This window comes from Pocillopora verrucosa, chromosome 1 (assembly GCF_036669915.1).
Source record: "Pocillopora verrucosa isolate sample1 chromosome 1, ASM3666991v2, whole genome shotgun sequence".
In the NCBI taxonomy this organism is placed as follows: Eukaryota; Metazoa; Cnidaria; class Anthozoa; order Scleractinia; family Pocilloporidae; genus Pocillopora; species Pocillopora verrucosa.
In genome coordinates, this window is record NC_089312.1 from 4,663,626 (window position 1) to 4,686,875 (window position 23,250).

Sequence of the window (23,250 nt, forward strand, 5' to 3'; positions counted from 1 at the left end):
GTTGTTAACACTAAATTACCTAGTATAGGACATTGACGGTCAATTTACCACAATGAGGGGGAGGGGGGATCGTAAGATGATTACAGAGTCCTATGGCAAGATCAGTTATACGGTATTGTGAAACAACCAAATCCTCCAACCCCCTCACGTCCCCACCCCGTTTCCCCGCCAGCGGATGAATAATGATTATATATATATATTATATATGTATATTGTATACGAAGGTACGCAAAGAACCTATGTCTAGGATTGTTCTAGCTACCAGTAGCACTTTCAGATTCAATGTTTTCGTCTGTTGGTTTATTCATAGTTTGGTCCCAATCCTGTCGTTCTCCGGACATCAAAAGGCAAAATAGGAAAGTCCCTCCAAGTAAAATTACAAATGTTAACAAAAAGACCCTTTGCCACTCTTCAGCAGTCTATGAAAGAAGGAAAGGAAGTTATGCATTTTGCTATGTGGTCAAACATTTTTTTTTTGAAAGCTTAGAGTACAGCATTTACATTAGGAGCTTTTATGATTTGATATAGACCGAATGCAAATATGGCGGACTATGCGGGAGGCCCGGGTCGAGTGCATGAACGCTGGGCTACTCAGGGCTCGTATCTTGAAAAGTACTGCATAGTATAAGTCTCTTCTGCCTTACTTTACAATGCTTTAAGAGTTACTATGTTCCTGAATGTCATCAAAAAGGAAAAATAATCTTTCACCTGAAGATTTCGATTTTTGAGTTTCCCTGCTCGCCTCAGATTAAAACATGGTATCTACATGTTTATAAATCGCATTACTGATTGCTCTTAGGTAAAATGAATTGGCTTTGTGCTTTTACTCTGAATTCTGATTGGCTCTTTGTGACATTTTCTTTTGCTGTGATTGGCTGTTGTAATTACTTGGCTTTGGTTTAACTGCAATCAATCGAAATGCACTCCATACCAACCTTATCTTGGGCAATGAATCCCACTATGGTTGGACTGACAAACCCAGCTGTAGTTCCAACAGTGTTACAAACGCCCATGATGATACTCGAGTAACGCGGAGCAATGTCTAGCATGTTTACAGTGTATGCCGGGAATGCCAGTGACGTAGTCAATCCAGCCAGACTCATGCAAATAACAACTACCGTGACATTTAAAGAGTAACCAGCTATGAGTACTAAAAACCCACACGCTATGGCGCCTGGAGAAGAAAAAGGAAGACATTATTATCAAGAAGAAAGGTGAAATAGATTATCGGTTAAGGTGTAGACAAAATTCACAAAAAGCTCGAGGTAATGGAGACTGGAAGTTGCGCTTTTATTGACCGATACGAGGATGAGACCTATATCCAGTCATCTTAAGTGAGTAACAGGTATTAGAGAAAAATCCACCAAATCGCTGATCCCCTTTTTTTCACTCTGAAGAAAAAGGGGTTTGTAACCCTGTGATAGCTAAAACAGCCAGAACACGTTTTTTCGTTTTTCTTGTTATATAGAAAAATTGCCTAATAACTTGTAGAATGAAACCAGCAAGATGAAAGAGGGCGATCCCGACCGAGAGGCCAATTAAAATATAGGATTCGCTTCATCTTTCTAGTACTTGGAGCCAACTCTATGATAAGGATATCTACCACGAAAATTGAGTACATACGTTTTCAGATCTTGAAGTTAAAACGAGTTGAGTTAGTTCAGTCATTTCACTGAAAATCGTTGACAATTACCACAGACAAGTCACTAAGAAACCTTTAGCCAACTTAGAGGTATAGAAAATATGGACTGGTGAGTCGGTTTTTTTTTTCGTACCAGCAGCGTAAAAAACTCTTCTGACGTTCTTTGTAGATACCGTACTTTTCCTCAGCACATCTGCTGCTAAGCCAGACAATGGAGAACAAACACCTTCGACGAGAAAAGGTGAAGCAGCCATGAATCCCATCTGAAAATAAAGATAAGAAAAGAAGAATAACACTGGATGTTAGTTTTAGTTGAAAGCAGCCCAGTTTAGAAGTTTAGCAAGGACCATTATTTACTTCACGATAGAGTATGAGTGCCGAATAAGAAAATAGTTTGCTAGAGGTCATACTGTGTAGACTGAGCATATAGATAATACTGGCCTCGTCTTTTTTTCCTTTCTCCTTGCGTTTTTTCCATCTCGCATCTCACCGAGCCGGACTCTGGCCTGGGCGGGTCTTATAATGAATGCAGGTACGTAAATGTGCTAACAAAAGCTCTGCTGTTAGAATTGGCCTATTCTTAACATGGTGCTATAAACTCACACTGGTGATAGATGTTTTCATGACATCTAGTAGAAAAGTTGGCATCGATATAAGCAAAATATAAAACGCCCAATCCAATGCAAAATTGGCCGCAATTATTCCCCAAACAGGTGGTGATAGTAAGATAGATTTCCAAGGAATTACAATATTCTCTACCTGAGGAAAGAAAGACAGTACTATATGTTGGGATTAAATCAAATAAAAATAATCATAAAAAAGGAAAGATGTATGTAACGTTATAGAATGGACAAGGAAACTCAGAATAAAGTTGAAGAAGAATGCGTAGAAAAGATAAAATCAACGCATGAAGACTGTCTCTAACTAAGAAAAACGCGGATATTCAGTCACAATTTATTTTATTTTTCCAGACCACTTAGGTCAGGTCTTGAACAAAAAGAGGAAGTGGAGACGCGAGGGAGGAGAAGGGATGGAGAGGGTAGGGGAGGAGAGGGTAGGGGAGGAGAGCGGGAGCGAGTGGAATTGAGGTGAGGAGATTAAATGACCTAAGTTTCGAGGCAAATTTCCTTATCTGAATCTTAGTCGAATTCCCATGTTTTTAATTTTTTTCTCATTTCCAATAATCCAGTTCTCGCTTAAGCATTTAAAGAATAGGCTATCCCTTTAGTATAAATTAGCTCTACATGCTAAACATCATATGGCATGGAACTGGATCATACATGTAAACCAAGAATACCACAAACACTGCATGGAACATTGCCCATTTAGAAGTACACCAAAGGTCATGTACGAGACCTACCTTAGACAAGTCCAGGGCTTGTTTCTTGTATTAAACTCTTCTCGTCATCTGATATGGTCAGGTGAAGTGCAGGAGGACTCGTAGACAACCATCAGCCAAACGAAGTACCACACTATACCAAACACACATGATAAAAAAAATCCATGAAATCATTTTCGATACGGCTTCTATTAAGTATTCTTGTGTGACTGACTGACTGACTGACTGACTGGTTTAGCCACCTCTTCTAAGGCAAGAGGCCCTTTAGTGGAATGGAGGGAGGAGAGGGTGGATACATCAGGATATTACAGGCACGTGTGAGTGACAGGGAGGAAAGATTAGCTTAGGTCTAACGAGCCCTTCAGTTTGAGCTTATCCAACGTTCATGACGAAAATCGTTATCGACCCACGAGTAGAAACTATTTAAAACTCATAGAATCGAAACAAGTCTTAAGCATAGAGACAGCAGTTTATTGCAAAAGAATAAAAGCAGCAGCAGCTACATTGCAATGTTCAGATAAAGACGTAAATAAAATCGAAACAATTTTTAAATCATCGATAACTCAAATGGAAAAGGAAGTCAGTGACATATAAAACTCGTACGTTATATGTCTTTGACGCATTACTTCCAAAACGATAAAATTTCACAATACTGTATTGAGCTCAGATACTCACCAAAGCAATAAAATACGGAGGCCCAGCCCCCATCAAAACCATATTTGGTGAGCAAGCCTGTAATAGGCATAGTAAGGAGGTATCCAATGCTTCCCCCTGAGATGATAAGCAAAGTCCAAGTGCGTGAGTGCATGGGTAGATTTTGTTGAAGGAAAATCACCCATATAATTATAGGGCAAACCTGTTATGGAAACCGTCACTAAAGTTGTTCTCTCAGCTGAAGGCGCCCATCGACTCCACATAGCGTGATTACAAGGAAATAGAAACACCCTGACATTCATGGAAGTAAACAAATTAGTTCCTTTATTCATTGCAGTCATATCCCAAGGAATTGCCATTACTTTTGCAAAGACTAACCGGTAATGGTGAGAACGTTGGGCGTGGTCCTTACACAAGAACAATTTTTTTTTCTAAAATTGCACTTGTACGTATAAAGTTACACTGGCTACAAAACTACTTACCAAGAGGACAAATTCTGACATTTTGTTTTAAGCGTTTAAATATGTTAATGATACATAATGGTATTGAACTGAGTGGAGTGCAGTTTGGGCTGAAATCATACGCATGATTTCAAAATCAAACGAGCGCCCAGCGCGAGTTCGATTTATCACCACAAGTATGATTTCAGACCAAAATTGCACGAAACGAGGTTTAATTACCACTTTATTACATCCATTTTGAAATCACCCAAATACAGGACCTGGTAAGTTCAAATATTTCATTGATATATTACTGAGCCGGTCTGAAATTAAATTCATCCTTTTTTGGGGGAATAAATAGAGTTTTTGAAACAAAAGTTGCAAAATTTGCCGCATGACACTCTTTGTCTTTCATTTTCCTGCAATTTGACGGTTACTTTAAACAAGCCTTGAAATCTGATTGGTTGTTTTTTTTTAGTGTAGCCACCTCATTGGCTGGAAAAAAGATGCGATTTAAAGCAAAAATGGTGCAATTTGTGAATAAATCGCGTCAGTTAGAGCCAATCAGATTACAGGGACCACCATTGATTTCGAAATAGGTGTAATAAAGGGCTCAAGTTCCTCTGTAAGTCAAAATTCTATTTTCCTTTCCCACATTACCTCCCTCCATGCCTGGTAAAAGAAATTAAGTATTAATCCTAAATATAAATCGTATGCATTGCCCCCAGTTTTATGAGACTTTATCCCTGATAAAATATGTTATTGTAAGTCGCTAACTACTTTAATATCGAAGCTTAAGACAATTTTCCTAAAATATGATTTTTTTTCAACTGCCATCATTTAAAATACTAGTACTAATTTCACTTTTTTTTCTTCAATCGTTATCAGTGTCATCATTATTATTATTTTTAACTCACCAACACGAGGCCCTCTAATATTCTTAATACAATCAATGCAACTGGGTTCCAGCGCGTTGCCATGGGAGTTAACAAAGTAAACAATGAGGCGATCATGACAGCAGCTCCAAAAAACGAGCTCCACCCACTCGTAATGCTAACCATCCCCCTGGGATTTGGAACACCATGTAACCGTAATAAAATGCTCCTAAAATTACACCTAGGGGGAAAAATTGAAGTTATCTTGTGTTGCGTCATAATCTAACCGACAGAAAGAACATTGCAATCCCACAGACTCAACTGCTTTATTACACAACTTGTAATAATATTCTTAATAAGGAGCAAATCCTATGGTCAGTACAGTATTAATCCTCAATACACTTACTTAAGCCCACTACAAGGTATATCTTAGCTCACCACTGACCAAAAAAATCACAGTTTCCTTCAATGCTCCTTGAGAGGAACAATTTCACATTAGCTTTCCCTCGGTATAGCTTTCCAAACAGTCGGTCACTCCCGACAAGAGTTACGAAATAATTCTACAAAGTATTCTCAAACATTTGGAGGCTTACAACACAACTATTTTAGTATTATTACATTATGATTACGTGACCTAATATAATGTTTCGTATGGTTCCATGTTATGCAAGTCAGCATGTCTCAGCATTCTGGAAATTTCCAGGTATTTATCGTTACAGGTATATCCCATAACAAATGTCATTACCATAGCCATCGAATGTACACTAAACTGTGAGTAGTTTCCTTGTCAGACGCCTGTCATGTGAATATTTCCTACCATAGGATCTTGACGCCACGATTTATTTTTAGCAATGCAGCATAGGAACTCTTTACGGATCTTCGTGGTTGTAAGATAAGCTTCTTGCCTATGTACTGCCTGGTTATAAATGTTAACGTCATCAATTTTAATTGATTCATTTATTTTTTTTTACCTTTCAGTTCAGGTTCCCATTTGAATTCCGCTTCCTGTAGAACAGTTAAGACAATTCTGAAGTAACAATTTATCACATAAAGGTAGTTCGTTGATAAAACATTATTACCGATTAGGTGTTATTTATATAATTTCTTTTGTTTGGAGGAAAATAAACATTTAGGAATTTGATATCTTTAGAAATACAATGTTAAACCCGATAGCGATGTCATGGAAAACACGTTTTTTATCCAAAAGAATAACTACACGATTGCATCGCAATCTTGAAAGTAAAAAATCTTGCAAAAAGAGTGTCTTGGTAAGTCACTTTCAAACTGAATGGCAAACACACGGTATATCGACCAACATTTGTGGCTTTTAAAACGTCCGGTTACACGAAGGGCACCTGTACTGAGGTCGGCCCACGTGAAGTGGTCGCTTACGGAAGAATGGAATCATAGAATAGAGACAAACCAATAGCGCTAAAATAAGTCATGGTCGGCTGCAAGCGGTGATCGCTAGCAATAGTGAATTGAAAAATGAAGTGGATCGAAAAGTGGTAAAGATAATTAACTAAGTGTTAAGCTTAACTACGTTTCACTATCGTTACCAACGATATACATTAAAAAAATTGACCCCGAGTTTTTTTTATATTATGAGCTTCTCTTGGTGTTTGTATGAGGATTTTTATCTAGCACAAGTTGATTGAAGTGTTACATGAACGAGTTTTCTCTGAGGTGCTACCTTCACTTACCCTGCAGATTATTTCTCCATCCACCACAGCCGTGTGATTATTGACCATCGCACCAATAGCGACATTCAAATTTACTCTCAGCCCGGACATAACAAAGAATCCAACAAAAATCATTCCAGACAAAACGTAACGCTTAGGGAGAGCGTTGACAGCCATTTTACGTTAGAAAAGCATTAAGCAATCTTCGATAAACAGGGACGCAAATATTTCAAAAAAGTAGGAGGAGCCCTCCTCTCTTGATTTGTAACAGAGTTAAGATTTACGCGTCTTTATAGATCTGTTGGCCATAATTCAACTTAGCACTATCTCCAAAGGGAGTTCAGGGTTTAAGCAAATGTCTCGTGGTCCAGAACATCGTTCTCCATAGTTATTTTTATATAGTTATCTAAGTTTTTTGAAATGTAGCAGACACTTAAAATTATATTTTGAGGTAATTATTTATTGAAAGATGCAGTAAAGAAAAGAAAGATGACAGGTTTTCAATTGAGGTATGTGTAAGGTACCAGAGAAAGATGAAACACGAGCTAATCGTAGCAGGTCTCTTTTCATCGAGTTGACGGGAGATATTTTGCAGGGCTCCGCGGATGTTTATTTTAAGTGCGTTTGCAAGCCAGCCTCAGTGACGAAATAACTCGCTCAATTAAACAATCTCTGAGACATTTAAACGTTTAATTAAAACTAAGCTCATCATCAATATCTAGGAAAGTCTCATCTGACAAAATAAGTAACGTTTTCATAATACGAATTAAAAGTGCCTTTCTCTTACTGAGGGAGCGACATAATTCAAAGACAGAAAAAGTGCTCTACATACGTAGATAAATCAATAAAACTATTTCACAAAAAAAATTTAAGAAAGTTTATCACCACTAAGAGCGTTGAAAGACAACAGCTAAACGCGCCATCTGCCAACAATATGTCGCGTTAACCGAACTTGTATATTGCAATCATCACAAATTAAATTAAGAATTGTAACTCTACGCAAAACAGATATCTTTAATTCTTAATTAGAAGCTACAGTTTACTGTTGGCTTAAGGATGCAGCTACCACAAATGAAATCATGCTGGTCGAATTTTGATCTCGGTGTGCTTTAAAGAATATCCTTGTCCTCGAAATGACCCCCACGTAATACCTTGTGCGTTACCTCCGCCTTTATACAAACCATTTGGATTGGCGTTATGGCAGCTATTATACCACCAGCCACCCTTATTGTTTAACGCACAGTTTCCACTGCTTTTAACGTCGTTATCTTTGTCTTTCGTTGTAAACCTCATGTTTCTAGGATATCAAAGGCATTCCGTAAGAAACTGAGAAAAAGCGAGGAAGCAATGCTTCTAACAGCATATCATAGTCAGTAAAGTGCAGATGGCACTGTGTGTGGGATATATGTAAGGAGCACTAATTGTCAGCAGTGCACATAAAAGATTCCCCATCAGGAAAGTTTGAGAACATAGAATTGTAATCTAGTACGCTTTTTTTTTTTTTTTTTAAGTTAATAGTATCAACATGAATTTGATGTCATCATGTTGAAAGGAGCAATCCTGGTTTGCAATAAACTGGAAGTTGAAATATCTGATCGGCGATGATGCATCCGGAATGTGATATTTCAACTTAGATTTGTCATTTGTAGAAAAAAGTTGATCAGCTTAAGTGCAGGGATCCGGCAATCCTAAACGTACTTCCAAATTCTTGGACAGGAGCTTTTCAAAACTTACCCTTATATTACTGGTGATTCTCAGAGCAAAGTACAGAAAGCTGCTATGAACCAATACCTGATAGGCTTATTGAGAGATAGCAATGCATCGCCTCCGGTACCTCGGTATCCATCGATTGTCACCCGATAATTATCGCTTTCGCCGGCCACAGCGAAAGTCGTATACTTTGCAAATCTTCGGTCGCCTTCATAATCCTCCATATCAATTCGAAACACCATGCTGGCAGATGCAGTCAGACGGTGAAGATAATCGTTTCCGAGCCAAAACTCGCCCTCCAGATTTCCAAAGCCTTTTTTTATGATTTCCAGTCGACATAAAAGTCTACAGAGCCATCCATGCGCCTTTGAAAGGTGGTCCATCCTCCACCATCAGTTGTCATGTCACACAGCACTTGAAAGGGTTCTTCTTTATCAGGGTAAACCCAGTACACACCGTCAGTTTTGGAACCATTTTGATAATAGTCTAGACAGTTCTTGGGGCAATCTAGAAATTAAACGCGAAAGTAAAATGCTTTGACAATAACAAAAATTATATATTCTCTTTCCCTCACTCTCTCTCTCTAAATGTTTTTGTAATGGACGTTACACACTTGATCTTTCGTAACCTTGCCTCATCTGGTGCTAATCTCCCCGTCTCATCTGTCCTCGGCATTTTCAGTATATCCCTCTCCTAGAATGGTTTTGTTTTTCTCCGAGCGGATCTCCACTTACCTCTAATACACTTGCAAACATGAGTGTTTGATTTGTAGTTAGCAACACAAGTTTCATTCTCCTTGCAAGGATCATCTTCCTCGCAGGTGCTCTAAAAAAATAAATAAATAAAATCAGTATACAAAGAGGTATCAAAAGGATGATGCCGGATTTTTTCATTTAAGGAGGCTCCATAGGGTTTTTTGACCGCGCGAGATCTGGGTGCAAACATAGCGCGAGCTTAAAAAGTGTCCACAAATATGGTGATTCGATACGATCGCGGGGGATTGTTATTTGAAAAGGTGTGTTAAAAGTAGTTTAACAGTTTTTATGTAATGGAATCTTGGGTTTCCTGAAACTGCACCCGTAATATTTACAGCCTTCTACGCCTGAAAAAGAGGTCAACCGAAAAGAAAACACCGTGGGAAAGATTGCCAAGAGCGACAGATCGTGACAGATTTGAAAGTTTACGCATGCTCAGATACGAAGTTCTATTCCACTACGCAGTTTTTCGACAAAGAATATAGAGATCTTTCGAATAAGATTGATCGCGTCTCTTGGTGGAATTTCCCAAGATTTGCTGGACCGTTAAACATATTTGTGCCCTTCTAATACCTTTTGATAAAAAAAAAAATCATAAGACCAAATTTGAGATAGAGGAAGAAAAACACAAAATTGCAAAGAGCGATTGAGCGAAACTGCCTCTGCAACCCCAATTTTTTTGGCTTTTAAATGATCGGCAGGACAAATTTTCACAAAATGAAAAAAAAGGCTAAGCCAAATTATCACCGGCGAGCGCCTCCCTTCGTGGAGTCTTAGCTCCATAAAGAAAATCATTTTGATGATATTTACTAAAGAAAACGATAGTCTGAACCTTTCATCGCCCTTTTGATGGCTTTCAGTGATCTAGAAAAGCAAAAACATAAACATTTTCTGGAAAAACAATACGCTGGCGTACGTGCCGACATTGAGCAAACATTGAGAGTCTCCATAATAGCTGAAACTTCTTGTCGGTCATGTATAAATTTTAAAAAGAAAGAAACTCAGAACATAAATAGTTTTTGTTTTGAATAGTCCTAAAACGAAATCATCCCGCTTTTATTTCTAGATTTATTCCTATGTTGGCTTCTTCTGTGTTATTTCTAACAACATTTGTTCAACCTTAACTCTTAAAGGAAATTTATATTAGATTATGATTCATCTTAAGGTAGATTCATTTCACGAAAGGATGCCTTAGTGTGGAGTTCTCGTTTTTTCTCTGGCGAGAACTTCTGCCTTCTTCATAACAGGTGCTTCTCAGCACCAATAACTCTAGGAAGATATTGTATTCTTTGGAATCAGTTGACTCAACTGAGACGTGAAACAACTTGTTTAATATGAAAATAATAATAAATAGTTGTTTATAAAGGTTGATAAAACCCCTTAGATACATAAAATATATCAAAAGTCCAGAGTTTCAAGCGCTTTATCGTGTTGTAATCATTTCAACTTCTCAAGCTTTCCAAGCCCAGCATGTGTCCTCAAAACCCAGTAATTACTCACTCACCATGCAAGGTAATCAGTACCAAAATCGCTGCATCATCTAAGAGCTCCTATTCATTTATTCACGAAATAGAACGATCCTAGTTTACAAAGAATGCATTCTTATTAAATTCTTGAAACAACCAGCCTGACTGTAATGAAAATCGCAGCATCCTGTTTGAAATAAATTCAGACGAAAAGAAAAGACACTTTAACGAACCGAGGACATTCGAGTTCATCAGTTTTGTTACCTGTATTCCTCGATATAATGCTCCATCCTCTTTTGTAAAATTCACCTGACTCACAAATCGGTCCGAGCCACTTAGCTGACATCTACTTGTCTCCTTATGTGGATGGGAAGGAAGTTGTATGACAAACATCGATCTTCAGAGACACATTCAAACTGACAAGATATTTCAGATGCTACTTCAAAGTCTCTGAGGACACTCCCGTTGAGTTTTTGATCGTTTATCGCCTTTGCGAAATTAGCAGATTTAAAATCTGGCTCCGAAAAAACGATTTGAAGCTTCTGCAAGGCCCATAAGTGAAAAATCAGTAGGGCCCGTAGATACATTTTCTTTTTTCCTATGCTAACTTCGACTGATATCGCACTCGCTGAATTAACAATGAGGTGGATCTAAACTAATCGAATTAAACCAATTAAAGCTATCCCGATTCATAATTAATAACAACCTTCGAGGTGAAACAAAGAGGTGCCACTGCTGATTTTTTCACAACATTTAACCATTAACTTCCCAATATATATATGCATGTTTTACGTCCTTCAAAAATATAATCGTCATTTGCAGCCACACAATTGTTAATTTGGTTATTGTCTTGGCATCGAATCACACAACGGCATTAGGATTACAGCAGGAAATGACCTTACTGGTGAGCTGCAATTTTAGCAATAGCAGAGAAGCCTAAAATGATAGGTTACGACGGGAATCGAACCGTTGCCTCTCGGATACTAGAGCACCTTAGATCTGACTACGACTACGAGTTTTGGCCGGGAGTAGAGTGGCACTAGTCTCTCGTAGTCGTCATCAGCCATGGTGAATCCTTAACTTCAGGTAAACAGGATGTTACACACGAGAGCGTGACTTTTATCAGAATTAGGAGAACACTACACAGACATCAGGCCATACTGGACATACCCTCTGCAATTTCTCTGTTTTTTTTTTTCGTTTTTTTTTTTTTTTTTTTTTTTTACTTACTTGTTAACTCGTAGCGCACCAACAGGATTTCCAGAAAAAATCGTAGTTAGCAACAGGAGGGCTACTACTTTTTCAGAGTTTGCGTGACCAGCCACGCTGTAAAGCTTGCACAGTACTTCTAGCCAGTAGTCAGATCTAAACCTCTATTAGACCAGAACTTGTTTCGGAGGACACCTCCAGTCACAATTATGACCTCTAGTGCTTGCTCGGACGACAAAAAAAAAAAGATAGCTGTATCACCTTAGCAAAAGCAAGCCGAATTAGCGCAATTCTGTTAAATGAAGGCAGTAGTAGATTGGAAAAGGATTAGTGAACTCATTTCAGGAATTTCTCCATATCGTGTGGAATATTTCGCCTTTTTTTGTATTTAATAATTTATTTTGTTAAAAAACAAGGGCTCGAGAAAAACAAATTATGCGATACCAACTGATGACTTCGTCGAGGACAACTTTTATAGCACCCAGGTGGACTCTATGAACATTCAACTCATTTCCATACATTGCTACCAAAAATCGATTACAAACTTTATAAGTTGGCTCAGGAGAGACAAGTGGCAGCTGAAATGATCCAGTTTAAAATTACTAATCTATTTGTTTGCGTTTGTCCTACTGCACTGCAGTAAATAAAACTTGCAGCATCCTTATAATTAAACGCGATAAAACTCCGTCTCGGTTGATGCCACCCCGCTAAAGGAAATATAACAATCATCAAAAGCTAACAGAGAATCACTGTAGGCTTGATAGATGTCTCTAATTCGTGAAAGATACAGTTACATACATATGTGGCTGAGAGCTTAAAGACGCAATTTCTACAATTAAAAAATCATGCTGGTCGAAGTTTGATCTCAGTGCGCTTAAGCGAATAATCTAGTCCTCGAAATGAGATCCAAGTAACTCCTTGTGCGTGACTTCCGCCTTGGTACAAGCCATTTGGATTTGCCCTATGGCAGCTAGCTTATACCACCAGCCACCTCTAAAATACTCTGCACAGTTTCCAACGTCACTAGCGTCATTGTCTCTGTCTCTGGTTGTAAAGTTCATATTTCTATATTGAAAAAAAAGAAAAACAACAACAACTTCGTGAAAAAATGACAAGAAGCTGGGTGGGTAGCAATGTTGCTGAAGGCATGAGAAGGAAAGTGAAGAAGAAAAACATGGAAATCTGTGTACAAAGCAGTGCACAAAAAGTAAATCATGCTGCAAGGAGCAATGTCAATGTCAATGACCAATTTAAAAAGGGCAGTCATGGTCAATAATATACATGAAGTTGTTCCTAAAACATGAGGCAAAGGAGAAGTTTATAAAGTTAAGTTTAAGGATCTTCAACTTCGTCAAGTGAACGGTAAGTCACGCATTCTTGAGCAGCAGCGCTCCACTGATAAATTTCTCAATGTCAATTTTCATTCTTCTAACATCGGTAAACGAATTGCCAGCCACATACCTGATGGGCTGAGTTGAAGCTAATGAGTCACCTGCGGTGCCTCGGTATCCATCGATTGTCACCCGATAATTATCGCTTTCGTCGGCCACGGAGAAAGTCGTGTACTCGGCAAATCTTCGATGACCTTCGTAATCCTCCATATCGATTCGAAACACCATGTTAGCAGATGCAGTCAGACGGTGAAGATAATCGTTTCCGAGCCAAAACTCGCCCTCAGATTTCCAAAGCCTTTTTTGTACGATTCCCAGGCGACATAAAGTCTACAGAGCCATCCATGCGCCTTTGAAAGGTGGTCCAGCCTCCGCCATCAGTTGTCATGTCACACAGCACTTGAAAGGGTTCTTCTTCATCAGCGTAAACCCGGTACACACCGTCAGTTTTGGAACCATTTTGATAATAGTCAAGACAGCTCTTGGGGCAATCTTAAATGTAAACAGCAAGTGGTCAAGTTACCGTCTGTTATGAATACACTTTAGTCGATAGTATACGCGCATATAATACGCGCAATATTTTGAGAGTTGTGTGGTATTTTTCCCAAGCCCCATAGCTATTAGTATTTGAAAAACTTCCTACTGTGTTAACTGAGCACCTATTGATTACGTAAAGTAACATTCAGAACATTGCTGTCCTGTATCGAGGTAACATATGACAACGTCCCTTGATTAATTAGGACATGGGCTTCTTTCAAACTACAAAAATCTACCGGGTCTCCACTTACCTCTGATAACTTACACAAGTGAGTTTTTGATGTGTAGCTTGCGACACATAATTCGTTTTCTTTGCACGGGTCACCTTCGCAGATGCTCTAACATTAGGGAAGGAAAATAGAGAAACGTATGTTTTTTCAAACATTGATAAAAACGTTTTTGTCTTTTTTTAATTTTAAGTTCTTTCGTCGATTTTATATGCAGGAAGATAGAGACTCAGTGCATGAACGGTTTTTCTTTTGAATATTCCAAGAATGAAAGTTATGACACTTAAGAAATTGTACGACATTTGAACGTTTTCATTTGTGTTAAACAATTCTGTAAGTCCTGTGCCCGAGGGTGCCATGTAATTTATAGAGGTTTCGCGCCATTTCAAGTTCGCTCAACTTCTACCGTTGCAAGTTCACCCCCATGATGTGAAACATCCTCGCTCCTGTCTTCTTAACCAGCAACTACCTGCTGTCGCTTCCTTGCACCCGAACGCAATCGATCAATCGAAATGCCGCGCTAATTCCCAGCCATGTTAAGTGGAGCACAGCTTCAGAAAGAATCATGCAAGGCGCTGAAATAGAGCTACAGCTACGATTATGAACATAAAGATTCAAACATTGAGGTGCAATTAATTAATTTTTGATGCACAAAGACAGATTTAGCATACCTTTATTCCTCTGTAAATGAAATTTTCAACCTCGGTAAAGTTAGCAAATCCAACAAATCGATCAGAGTCGCTTACTGATATTTGAATTTCCCTGAGTCGCCCTTTTGGGTTCCAAAGTTGTAAGACTGACATCGCTCTTCATTCACACACACTAAAGCGACAGGAACTTTCCGAATCCACATCTATTTTTTTATCAGGCTTTCGTTCAGCTTTTGTCCTGCTATCTTTTCGGCAAAGCTAACAGCTTTCAAATCTGGCTCTGAAATTCGGTTTCTGCCGTAAACAGCTGAACAGACGAGATTAAATATCCACAGATTCATGTTCATTCCCCATGGAAAGCTTTGTCTGAACTAATGTGGAAATTTCTTTGACTTCGAGCGGCGACCTAGCTAGGTTAGCAGGTGAAAATACATTCTTAAAGTGAAGAATAGCTTGCAACAATTTCTTTTACGCTCTAAATAAGCGAAGAATGCACTCGGGAAGTGTTGTAAATAAACATTTATCATCATTATTATTATAATCATCATACGCCAGGTAGAGTGGACAGTTGTTTTAAAATTATCAATGACATAAAAGGAAATACACTCACTTAAATTGTGATATCCTATTCATCTCTTTGACGACGCAAAGCTCCTAGAGGGGATCTTGTAAATAAACCTTTTTCATCAGAATTTTTGTAATCATCATACCCCAGGCAGAGCGGACAGTTGTTATCAATTAAAACGTAAAAGAATACACTCCATAACTTGTGATATCCTTATATATCTCTTAAACGGCGCAAAGAATGAGCTTGTTGAGAACTTGTAAGCAAACCTTTATAATCATTATCATAATAACCATAATACCCCAGATAGAGTGGACGGTTGTTATGAATTATCAACTATATGAGTAAACCCCCTCCCTTAACTTGTGAGATCCTTATTGATCTCTTTAACGGTGCGAGGAATGCACTGGGTGGGGTCTTGAAAATAAACCTTCATAATCATTATTATTATAATCATCACACACAGGTAGAATGGAAAGTTATTATAGATTATCTATGGCATAAAAGGAAATACACTCCCTTAAGTTGTGATATCACTGTTCATCTCTTAAACGACGCGAAGAAGCCCCTAGAGGGGATCGTAAATAGACCTTTTTTCATCATATTTTTTGTAATCATCATAATTTTTGTATTCATCGTACCCAGGCAGCAGAGAGACAGTTGTTACCAATTAATCAATTACATAACTTGTGATATCCCTGTTCATCTCTTTAACGGCGCGAAGAATGCGCTGGTTGAGAACTCGTAAATAAACCTCTGTAATCATTATCATTATAACCATCATACCCCACGCAGAGCGGACAGTTGCTATAAACTAATCCTCTACAGAAAAGGAATACAATCCGTCAACTTGTGATATCACTATTCATCTCTTTAATGGCGTGAAGAATGCGCTCGATGAGGTCTTTTAAGTAACTTTATTGTCATTGTAATCATAATTATTTTAACCTAGGAGTAAAGGACGCACGTTGTTTATTAATCAAACAAATGTAAGGCATACCCTTCGTTAACTTGTGAAATTATTGCTTAGCTCTTTATTCGCGAAGGAACCCCTTTCAAGGAGTTCCTTTAAATAAACTGTTTTCATTATAATCTTAATGTCCAGACTCAGCGAACAATAGCTATATCAATTAATTACATACAAGGCATATCCTTCGTTGACCTGTTATATCGTTGTCTAGCCCCTTACAGCCAAAGGAACAACTGAGTTAGTCTTTCAGATAGTCAATCAAAGAAGATAGATCATTGCATGGGGGAATCTTTGACCAAGGAGCTTTTAGCTTTTGTCGCAGTTTTTCATGGTTAATTATTAGGTGAAATTTATTGTTTCAGGGAAAATTTTTTTATAAGAATTAAAAGGTTTCGTACCACATAATTTCATAAAAAAGAAAGCAAATCTGCAATTCAAATAAATGATCTTTCCCTTTATTTGCTCGTGCGATCGTGTGCTACTGCAATGCAGATAACGTTAACTGAAAAATTTTGCAATAACAGAAACCAGCTGCATTTATGCAAAGCTGATTCCTTACTTGAAATAATGAAATGTACACCCTGCGAAGTAGAGAATTCAAATGGCGACTGATCAAAAATATTTACATGTGAAAGCGAGATGAAAATAAGAAGGTAGGAGGTTTACGGTACCTCCAAAGTTTTTTTATACTTATCATTGTTTATTCTTGTTTCTATAAAAATGGTATTCTGACGATTGAGTCTGCGAATAAGGCAGAAATAAATATTTTATCGGCACGAGATACGACAAGGCCTGGGCCTTAGGCCTGAGCATTTGGGTAATGGTGCAGTGGTATATAAGGGGGAGTAAAGCACGTGGTGTCCGTCTAGGCCTCAGAACCAACCTGTTCACCTCTGGCTGATGACAATATGTAATTTAGTTTGAAAACTTATTTATGGTTCCTACCCATATTTATCCTGTCATATTTTTTCCCCCAAGGGGTTTTATTCTGGCCTTCGTGTAACTGTGTAGTAATTGTCCTTGTAAGCGGTTGCCCATCTTTGTTTACACTCGTGCTAGTTGTGGTAAGTTTTGGCATGTTAGTACTGTATACCTATTTTTGAATGTGTAAGCCATGACTGACTGTATATCAGGATTGTATATGGTATGTCAGCTTGCGAATGTATGTATATATGCATGCCTCAGGCTATATATCCTCGGGTAGGTTCTCGGCAGTGCATTCCCTAAATAACTTATTTGGTTGTACACTACTGTTATTTGTTGTGTAGGTGAAAGACTAAATCTTGACAGTTTTAAACTTTTCACTTCATGAATTCCCTGCTACAATATGTATGTGTTACGTCCCTAAAAATCTTATATTACCTTATTCGATGGTTTAACATATAAGATGCGGGGATGTTTGGTGAGTTCCGTAGTATTTTTCCGAGCACCGAAGGCTTATTAAAAATTCACCGTTATTTAAATTTTTAGGATTTTGATTGTGATTTGCATAAGTACATCCTACGGCGGCCTAAGACTGTGTATCGTATCGTTCGCATAAGGAGTATTCAAAAGACGAAAACCAAACGAAAGAAACCATGCAAAATTGTACTTTGCGACCAACAAAAAAATATGTCGCTCTTAAAAGCTCGTTTCTCTAAAAGTCAAGCCAAAAAACCAGCCAAAAAATCAAAGTTTGGATCGTTCAGTTTCGCGCCATTTTGTTATTCCTTTATTTTTGTGCCCCTGTTCTTCACTTTAATGCCCCGTCAACATTTTCGCGTGCTCTCTATATACAATGACTAATAACCAGGCGAACCTTTGTTTTTCGCGTTTATATGTGTATTTACTTAATCTCTGTTCAAGTAACTATATTGAGACTAAGCCCTAAGTTTTCACCAAGCCAATCATAAAACTGTTTGTTGGAAGATTGAAAGAAGTTTTTTTTTAGCTTGGTTATGGAATTAAGATCAGAATATCAGTTTTGCTGCTATTCAAGTTCAGCCGCACGAATTTTTCGGGGAATAAATTTTAGGAACTGCTCAATTCGTGTCGAGTAATTCGCCAACGGTTTGCATTTACGAATTAATTTGGTCAAAACAGGAGCTAGAGGGAGAGAATTGGCCGATATTAACTGATGATTTTGTTGAGCCACGGCTGTAAGAGGATCCAAGTGGTTACGAAAACTCTATAAATATATATTACACTTCCTTACATAACTGTCACGACGTGAAGACAAACTCTATGAATATGCTTACCAAAACATTTTGTACTTCAATGCTACAACATCAAATTACAAGTGAATAAAATATTTTACATGAATACTTTACTTAGGGTGTGCAATTCTACTTTTGTGTTGTATCGCAGACAGCAAAACGTACACTTTTACCGTACTTACTACGTACTTACGTACTTTACGGTTAATGCCATTCCTCTTACAAGCTATCTTACAATAATTACAAACTTTTACAAGAATCAATGAGCACAGGGCAGATATCTCTATCTCTTGATTGGTAGCGATTTACCAGATATCTCTGACTTTGCTTTTATCTAAGGTTAATGGACTGTACTGCTGCAAATAGCATGCACTCTAACATCAGCAGGGATGAGGGATTAGTCCTACGTAAGAGAGGTAAATCAACTTAATTTTTTCCACTTCTACGACATCAAGCAGTATAGCAGCCTTCCTTTATGGGGAGTCACGATACAAGGTAATTGCAAGTTGAGTTCGCATATCAGAGTCAAGGTCCATGAAACCCATAATAGTTTATTGCAATTAAAGCCTGCGCAAAGAAGAAGCTCCCCAAGGTGGAAAAAACAAACATCCTTTTCAATGGGATTGTGATTTCAAAAATTTGTTATGCCCTTTTGATTTATGCAGCTAGTATTTCTGACTTTACTATACTATGCAAGGTTTTTTAAAAAAGATTTCACAAGAACGGCGACACTTCAATAAGTCATGATATTCACGAGCTTTAAGGTAATAGAGACGGCTGTCTTTTTAAATGACTTAAAATATGAAGACCATCCGTTACATAGTTATTATACCAGAGATATAGAATCATCTGTGCGCCTTTGAAACAGATCCTGGTGAAGACCAAATGTAAATAAAATACGCTGTTGTTGTGGTGTTTCTTTAATATATCTACTTTTAGGTATAATATAGCTAAAAAGATGAAATCTTAAATCTCTCATTTTCGGCATCCAGCATGTAACATCTTGATGTGCATTTTTCTCACTACGAATAAAGACATTACTATTATTGTTATTATTATTATCATCACTATTATCGATATTATCATTATTATTACAACTATCACTTTGCAAAAAGGCTTATACGTGCAACTTCTTCAAATGAAATCATACTGGTCGAAGTTTGATCTCGATGTGTTTTAACGAATATTCTTGTCCTCGAAATGGTGCCCACGTAATTCCTTGTGCGAGACTTCCACCTTGGTACAAACCATTTGGATTTGCGACATGGCAAGCACTATACCACCAGCCACCTCTAAATGCCACTGCACAGTTTCCATCTTGCTCAACGTCGTTGTCTCTGTCCCTGGTTGTGAAGCTCATATTTCTATGACGAAAAAAGAATTTTGTAAGAAACTGACGAGAGGCTGGGCGGCAATGCTGCTGGTAGAATTGCTTGACCAGAAATATCCAAGAAGCGCTGCATTGTCAGAAAAGTGTACGAGGAATGATTCCTTGAACAGGAAACAGAAAGGTATCGTGATGCTAAAAATGCAGCATAGACCGATGCATCATCAATATAAAAGGGGCAATTATGGTCAGCAATATACTTGAATTTAATTCCGCATTGATGCTTTCTCTGCACATGTAGTAAGAGCTGATCAACTTAAATATTGGGATCTTCACCTTTAGACAATCATAACTATTTTTATTCATTTTTTGGGAAGGAGATTTTCTATTCTTTCTGCATGGCACAAAAAATTGAAATGCCTTTAACAAACCTGATAGCATTTCCGACAGATGGTACCAATGCATTGCCTGCAGTGCCTCGATACCCGTCGATCGTCACCCGATAATCATCGCTTTCATGGGCCACAGCGAAAGTCGTGTACTCGGCAAATCGTCGGTCACCTTCGTTATCCTCCATATCAATTCGAAACACCATGCTGGCAGATGCAGTCAGACGGTGAAGATAATCGTTTCCGAGCCAAAACTCGCCCTCAAGATTTCCAAAGCCTCTTTTGTATGATTCCCAGTCGACATAAAAGTCTACGGAGCCATCCATGCGCCTTTGAAAGATGGTCCATCCTCCACCATCAGATGTCATGTCACACAGCACTTGAAAAGGTTCTTCTTCATCAGGGTAAACCCAGTACACACCGTCGGTTTTGGAACCATTTTGATCATAGTCAAGACAGTTCTTGGGGCAATCTAGAAATAACAAAAAAAAGTAAAACACTTTGACGATAACAAAAAATATTTATTCTCTCTCTCTCTAGATGTTTTTGGAGTAGACGTTTAATCCTTGATATTTCGTACCCTTGCCTCATTTGGTGTTAATCTACCCGTTTTGTCTGTCTTGGCATTTTCAGTATGTCCCTCTCCTAGAGTTGTTTTTGTCTTTCCCCGAACAGATCTCCACTTACCTCTAATACACTTACAAAAATGAGTGTTTGATTTGTAGTCAACAACACAAGTTTCATTCTCCTTGCAAGGATCATCTTCCTCGCAGGTGCTCTAAAGATTAAAGAAAGAAAATCATTTTAAAAAGAGATATCAAAAGGATGATGGCAGAATTTTTCGTTTAAAAAGGCTCCATGGGGTTTTTTGACCGCGTGGAATCTGGGTGCGAACATAGCGCGAGCTTAAATGTGTCAAAATGCATAACAAACATGGCGGCTAGATACGAAACCATAAACAGTTTTATGTGATGGAATCTAGGGTTTCCAGCAACTGCACCCGTAACATTTCGAAGCCTTTTGTGCCTGAAAAAGAAGTCAACCGAAAACAAAATACCGATTACGCATGCTCAGATACAGATCTTGGCGAAGTTCTATTCCAATAATAGGGAGCTTTCGAGCAGGATTTATCGCGTTTCCTTTGATGGAATTTCCTAAGATTTGCTGGGCCGTTTAACATGTTTGCACCTTTCCTAGTACCTGTTGACAAAAAAAATTCATAATTCATAGCAAGGAAAATTTCGGCTTTTAAATGATCTGCGGAACAAATTTCACAGATTGTGAAAATTTTGAGGGGTTTCATAATAGCAAATCGAAGAAAATCAAAGGCAAAGCCAAAACTTAACACTGACGAGCGCCTCCCTCGGTGGAGTCTTAGCTCAATGTCGAATATCATTTTGATAATATTTACTACAGCAGACGATAGTCCTAGCCTTGCTCGTCGCTCTTGACTTTTAGAGACACAGAAAAGCGAAAATAGACGTTCTTAGAAAAAACAATATGCTGGCGCGCCAGCCAATATTGAGCAAAAACCCTCTGGAGCCTCCTCTCGATAGCTGAAAACTTACTACCTCTTGTCAATCATGTATTAAATTTTAAAAGAAAAAAAACTCAGAATATAAACAGAAATTAGAAGGTAGAAACGTAAAAGTTTTATCTATAGCTAGAGGGTTTGGTGGTCAACACCAGGTCAACGAACTGATGCCATCAGAATTTTTTCCACATTCATAATTAATAGCCACCTCGGAAGTATTTCAAAACTATAATTGATTCATCGTTATTCCTACTAAACTAAATCTTAACTTTTCGTGTTTTTTTTAATTCCTTTTAAATATGTAAGAGTCACGGCCCTAAAAAAAACACACACTTTATTCGATGGTTTCACATCTAATACGCGGGATATTTTTCGAGTTGCGCAGAATTTTTTGAGCCCCGAAGGCTTATTATTACCCACGTTATTCAACTTTTGATTTTGGTTTCCGAAAAACATCCTACGGCCTCAGCTGTGCATCGTGTTGATCGCATAAGGAGTATTCAAAAACAACCCGAACGAAACCATCAAACTTGTACTTTGTGACCAACAAAAAAGTATGTCGCGCTCTTTATTTGGGCTGACGACGGCAGAAAATTTTATCAATTAGAAAGCTTGGCTTGCTTTAAAACTAAGCGCTGAAAGATTTGGGGTGAACTTGTTTTGCTTTAAGGGGGCGAACTTGTGACGGGGCAAACCTTCGATTGATCTACGGATGGGAAAAAACAATGGAATCTTCATCAGCAGGATTTATATCAAAAATAAAGCCGGGTTTATTTCTCCTGTTGTACAAACTCGATTACCAGTTCTTCATTGCAAAAATTATTTCCTTAAAATAGTTTTAGTACTTTTTGTCAAGGTCACACTTTTTTTGGTTATCACGGTTCTACCAAGTTTCTTTCCCTGACGTAGACATCAGCAAATTTCCCACCAGGTTGCCGCAAGATTCTTAAAAACTTTGATGACTTATATAAGTTAGAGCAAGGTTGGTGTATCACTGTTAGAAAACATTAAAAAGAGATCCAGCTCCAATTTTAGAGATAAGATTCAAAGATTGAGCCGCAAGTAATTTTTTTATACACCTAAAGAGATTAAGCTTACCTTTATTCCTCTGTAAATGAAATGTTCGTCTTCGGTAAAGTTTGCAAATCCAACAAATCGATCAGAGTCGCTTAGCTGACATTTGAATTTCCCTGAGTCGCCCTCTAAAGTTCCAAAGTTGTAGGATTTACATCGCTCTTCATTCACACACTCAAACCGACAAGAACTTTCCGAAGAAACTTCTATTTCTTTTATCAGGCTTCCCTTCAGCTTTTGTCCTTCTAACTCTTTGGCAAAGTTAACAGCTTTCAAATTTGGCCCTGAAATACGGCTTATGCCGTACACAGCTGAACAGACGAGATTAAATATCCACAGATACATGTTCATTCTCCATGGAAAGCTTTTCACGTGAACTGATGTGGAAATTTCTTTGACTTTGAGCGGCGACCTAGCTAGGTTAGCAAGTGAAGATGCATTCTTAAAGTGAAGAAATAGTTTGCAACAATTTCTTTTACGCTCCTAAAACGCGAATAATGCGCTCGGGAAGCGTTGCACAAACATTTATCATCATCATTATTATAATCATTATACCCCTGATAGAGCGTTCAGTCCTTCTAAATTAATTAATTAACTAAAAGAATACACCTCGTTAACT

At 38.1% G+C, this 23,250-nt stretch overlaps 1 protein-coding gene and 2 pseudogenes across 1 annotated transcript; all 3 read right to left on the reverse strand.

The window, feature by feature from the left end:
• Positions 1-254: 254 nt before the first annotated feature.
• On the reverse strand, positions 255-6,809 carry LOC136278014 (vesicular glutamate transporter 2-like; annotated as a pseudogene).
• Positions 6,810-7,709: 900 nt separating this feature from the next.
• On the reverse strand, positions 7,710-11,150 carry LOC131800120 (ficolin-1-like; annotated as a pseudogene).
• Positions 11,151-19,451: 8,301 nt separating this feature from the next.
• Positions 19,452-22,976, reverse strand: LOC131800117 (ficolin-1-like). Its single transcript, XM_059117799.2, has 4 exons — positions 22,656-22,976; positions 20,711-20,801; positions 20,066-20,495; positions 19,452-19,671 (listed from the first exon to the last, which is right to left on the reverse strand). Exons 1-4 carry the CDS (start codon positions 22,974-22,976, stop codon positions 19,452-19,454), a joined length of 1,062 nt encoding a protein of 353 aa, XP_058973782.2.
• Between the last annotated feature and the right edge of the window lie 274 nt (positions 22,977-23,250).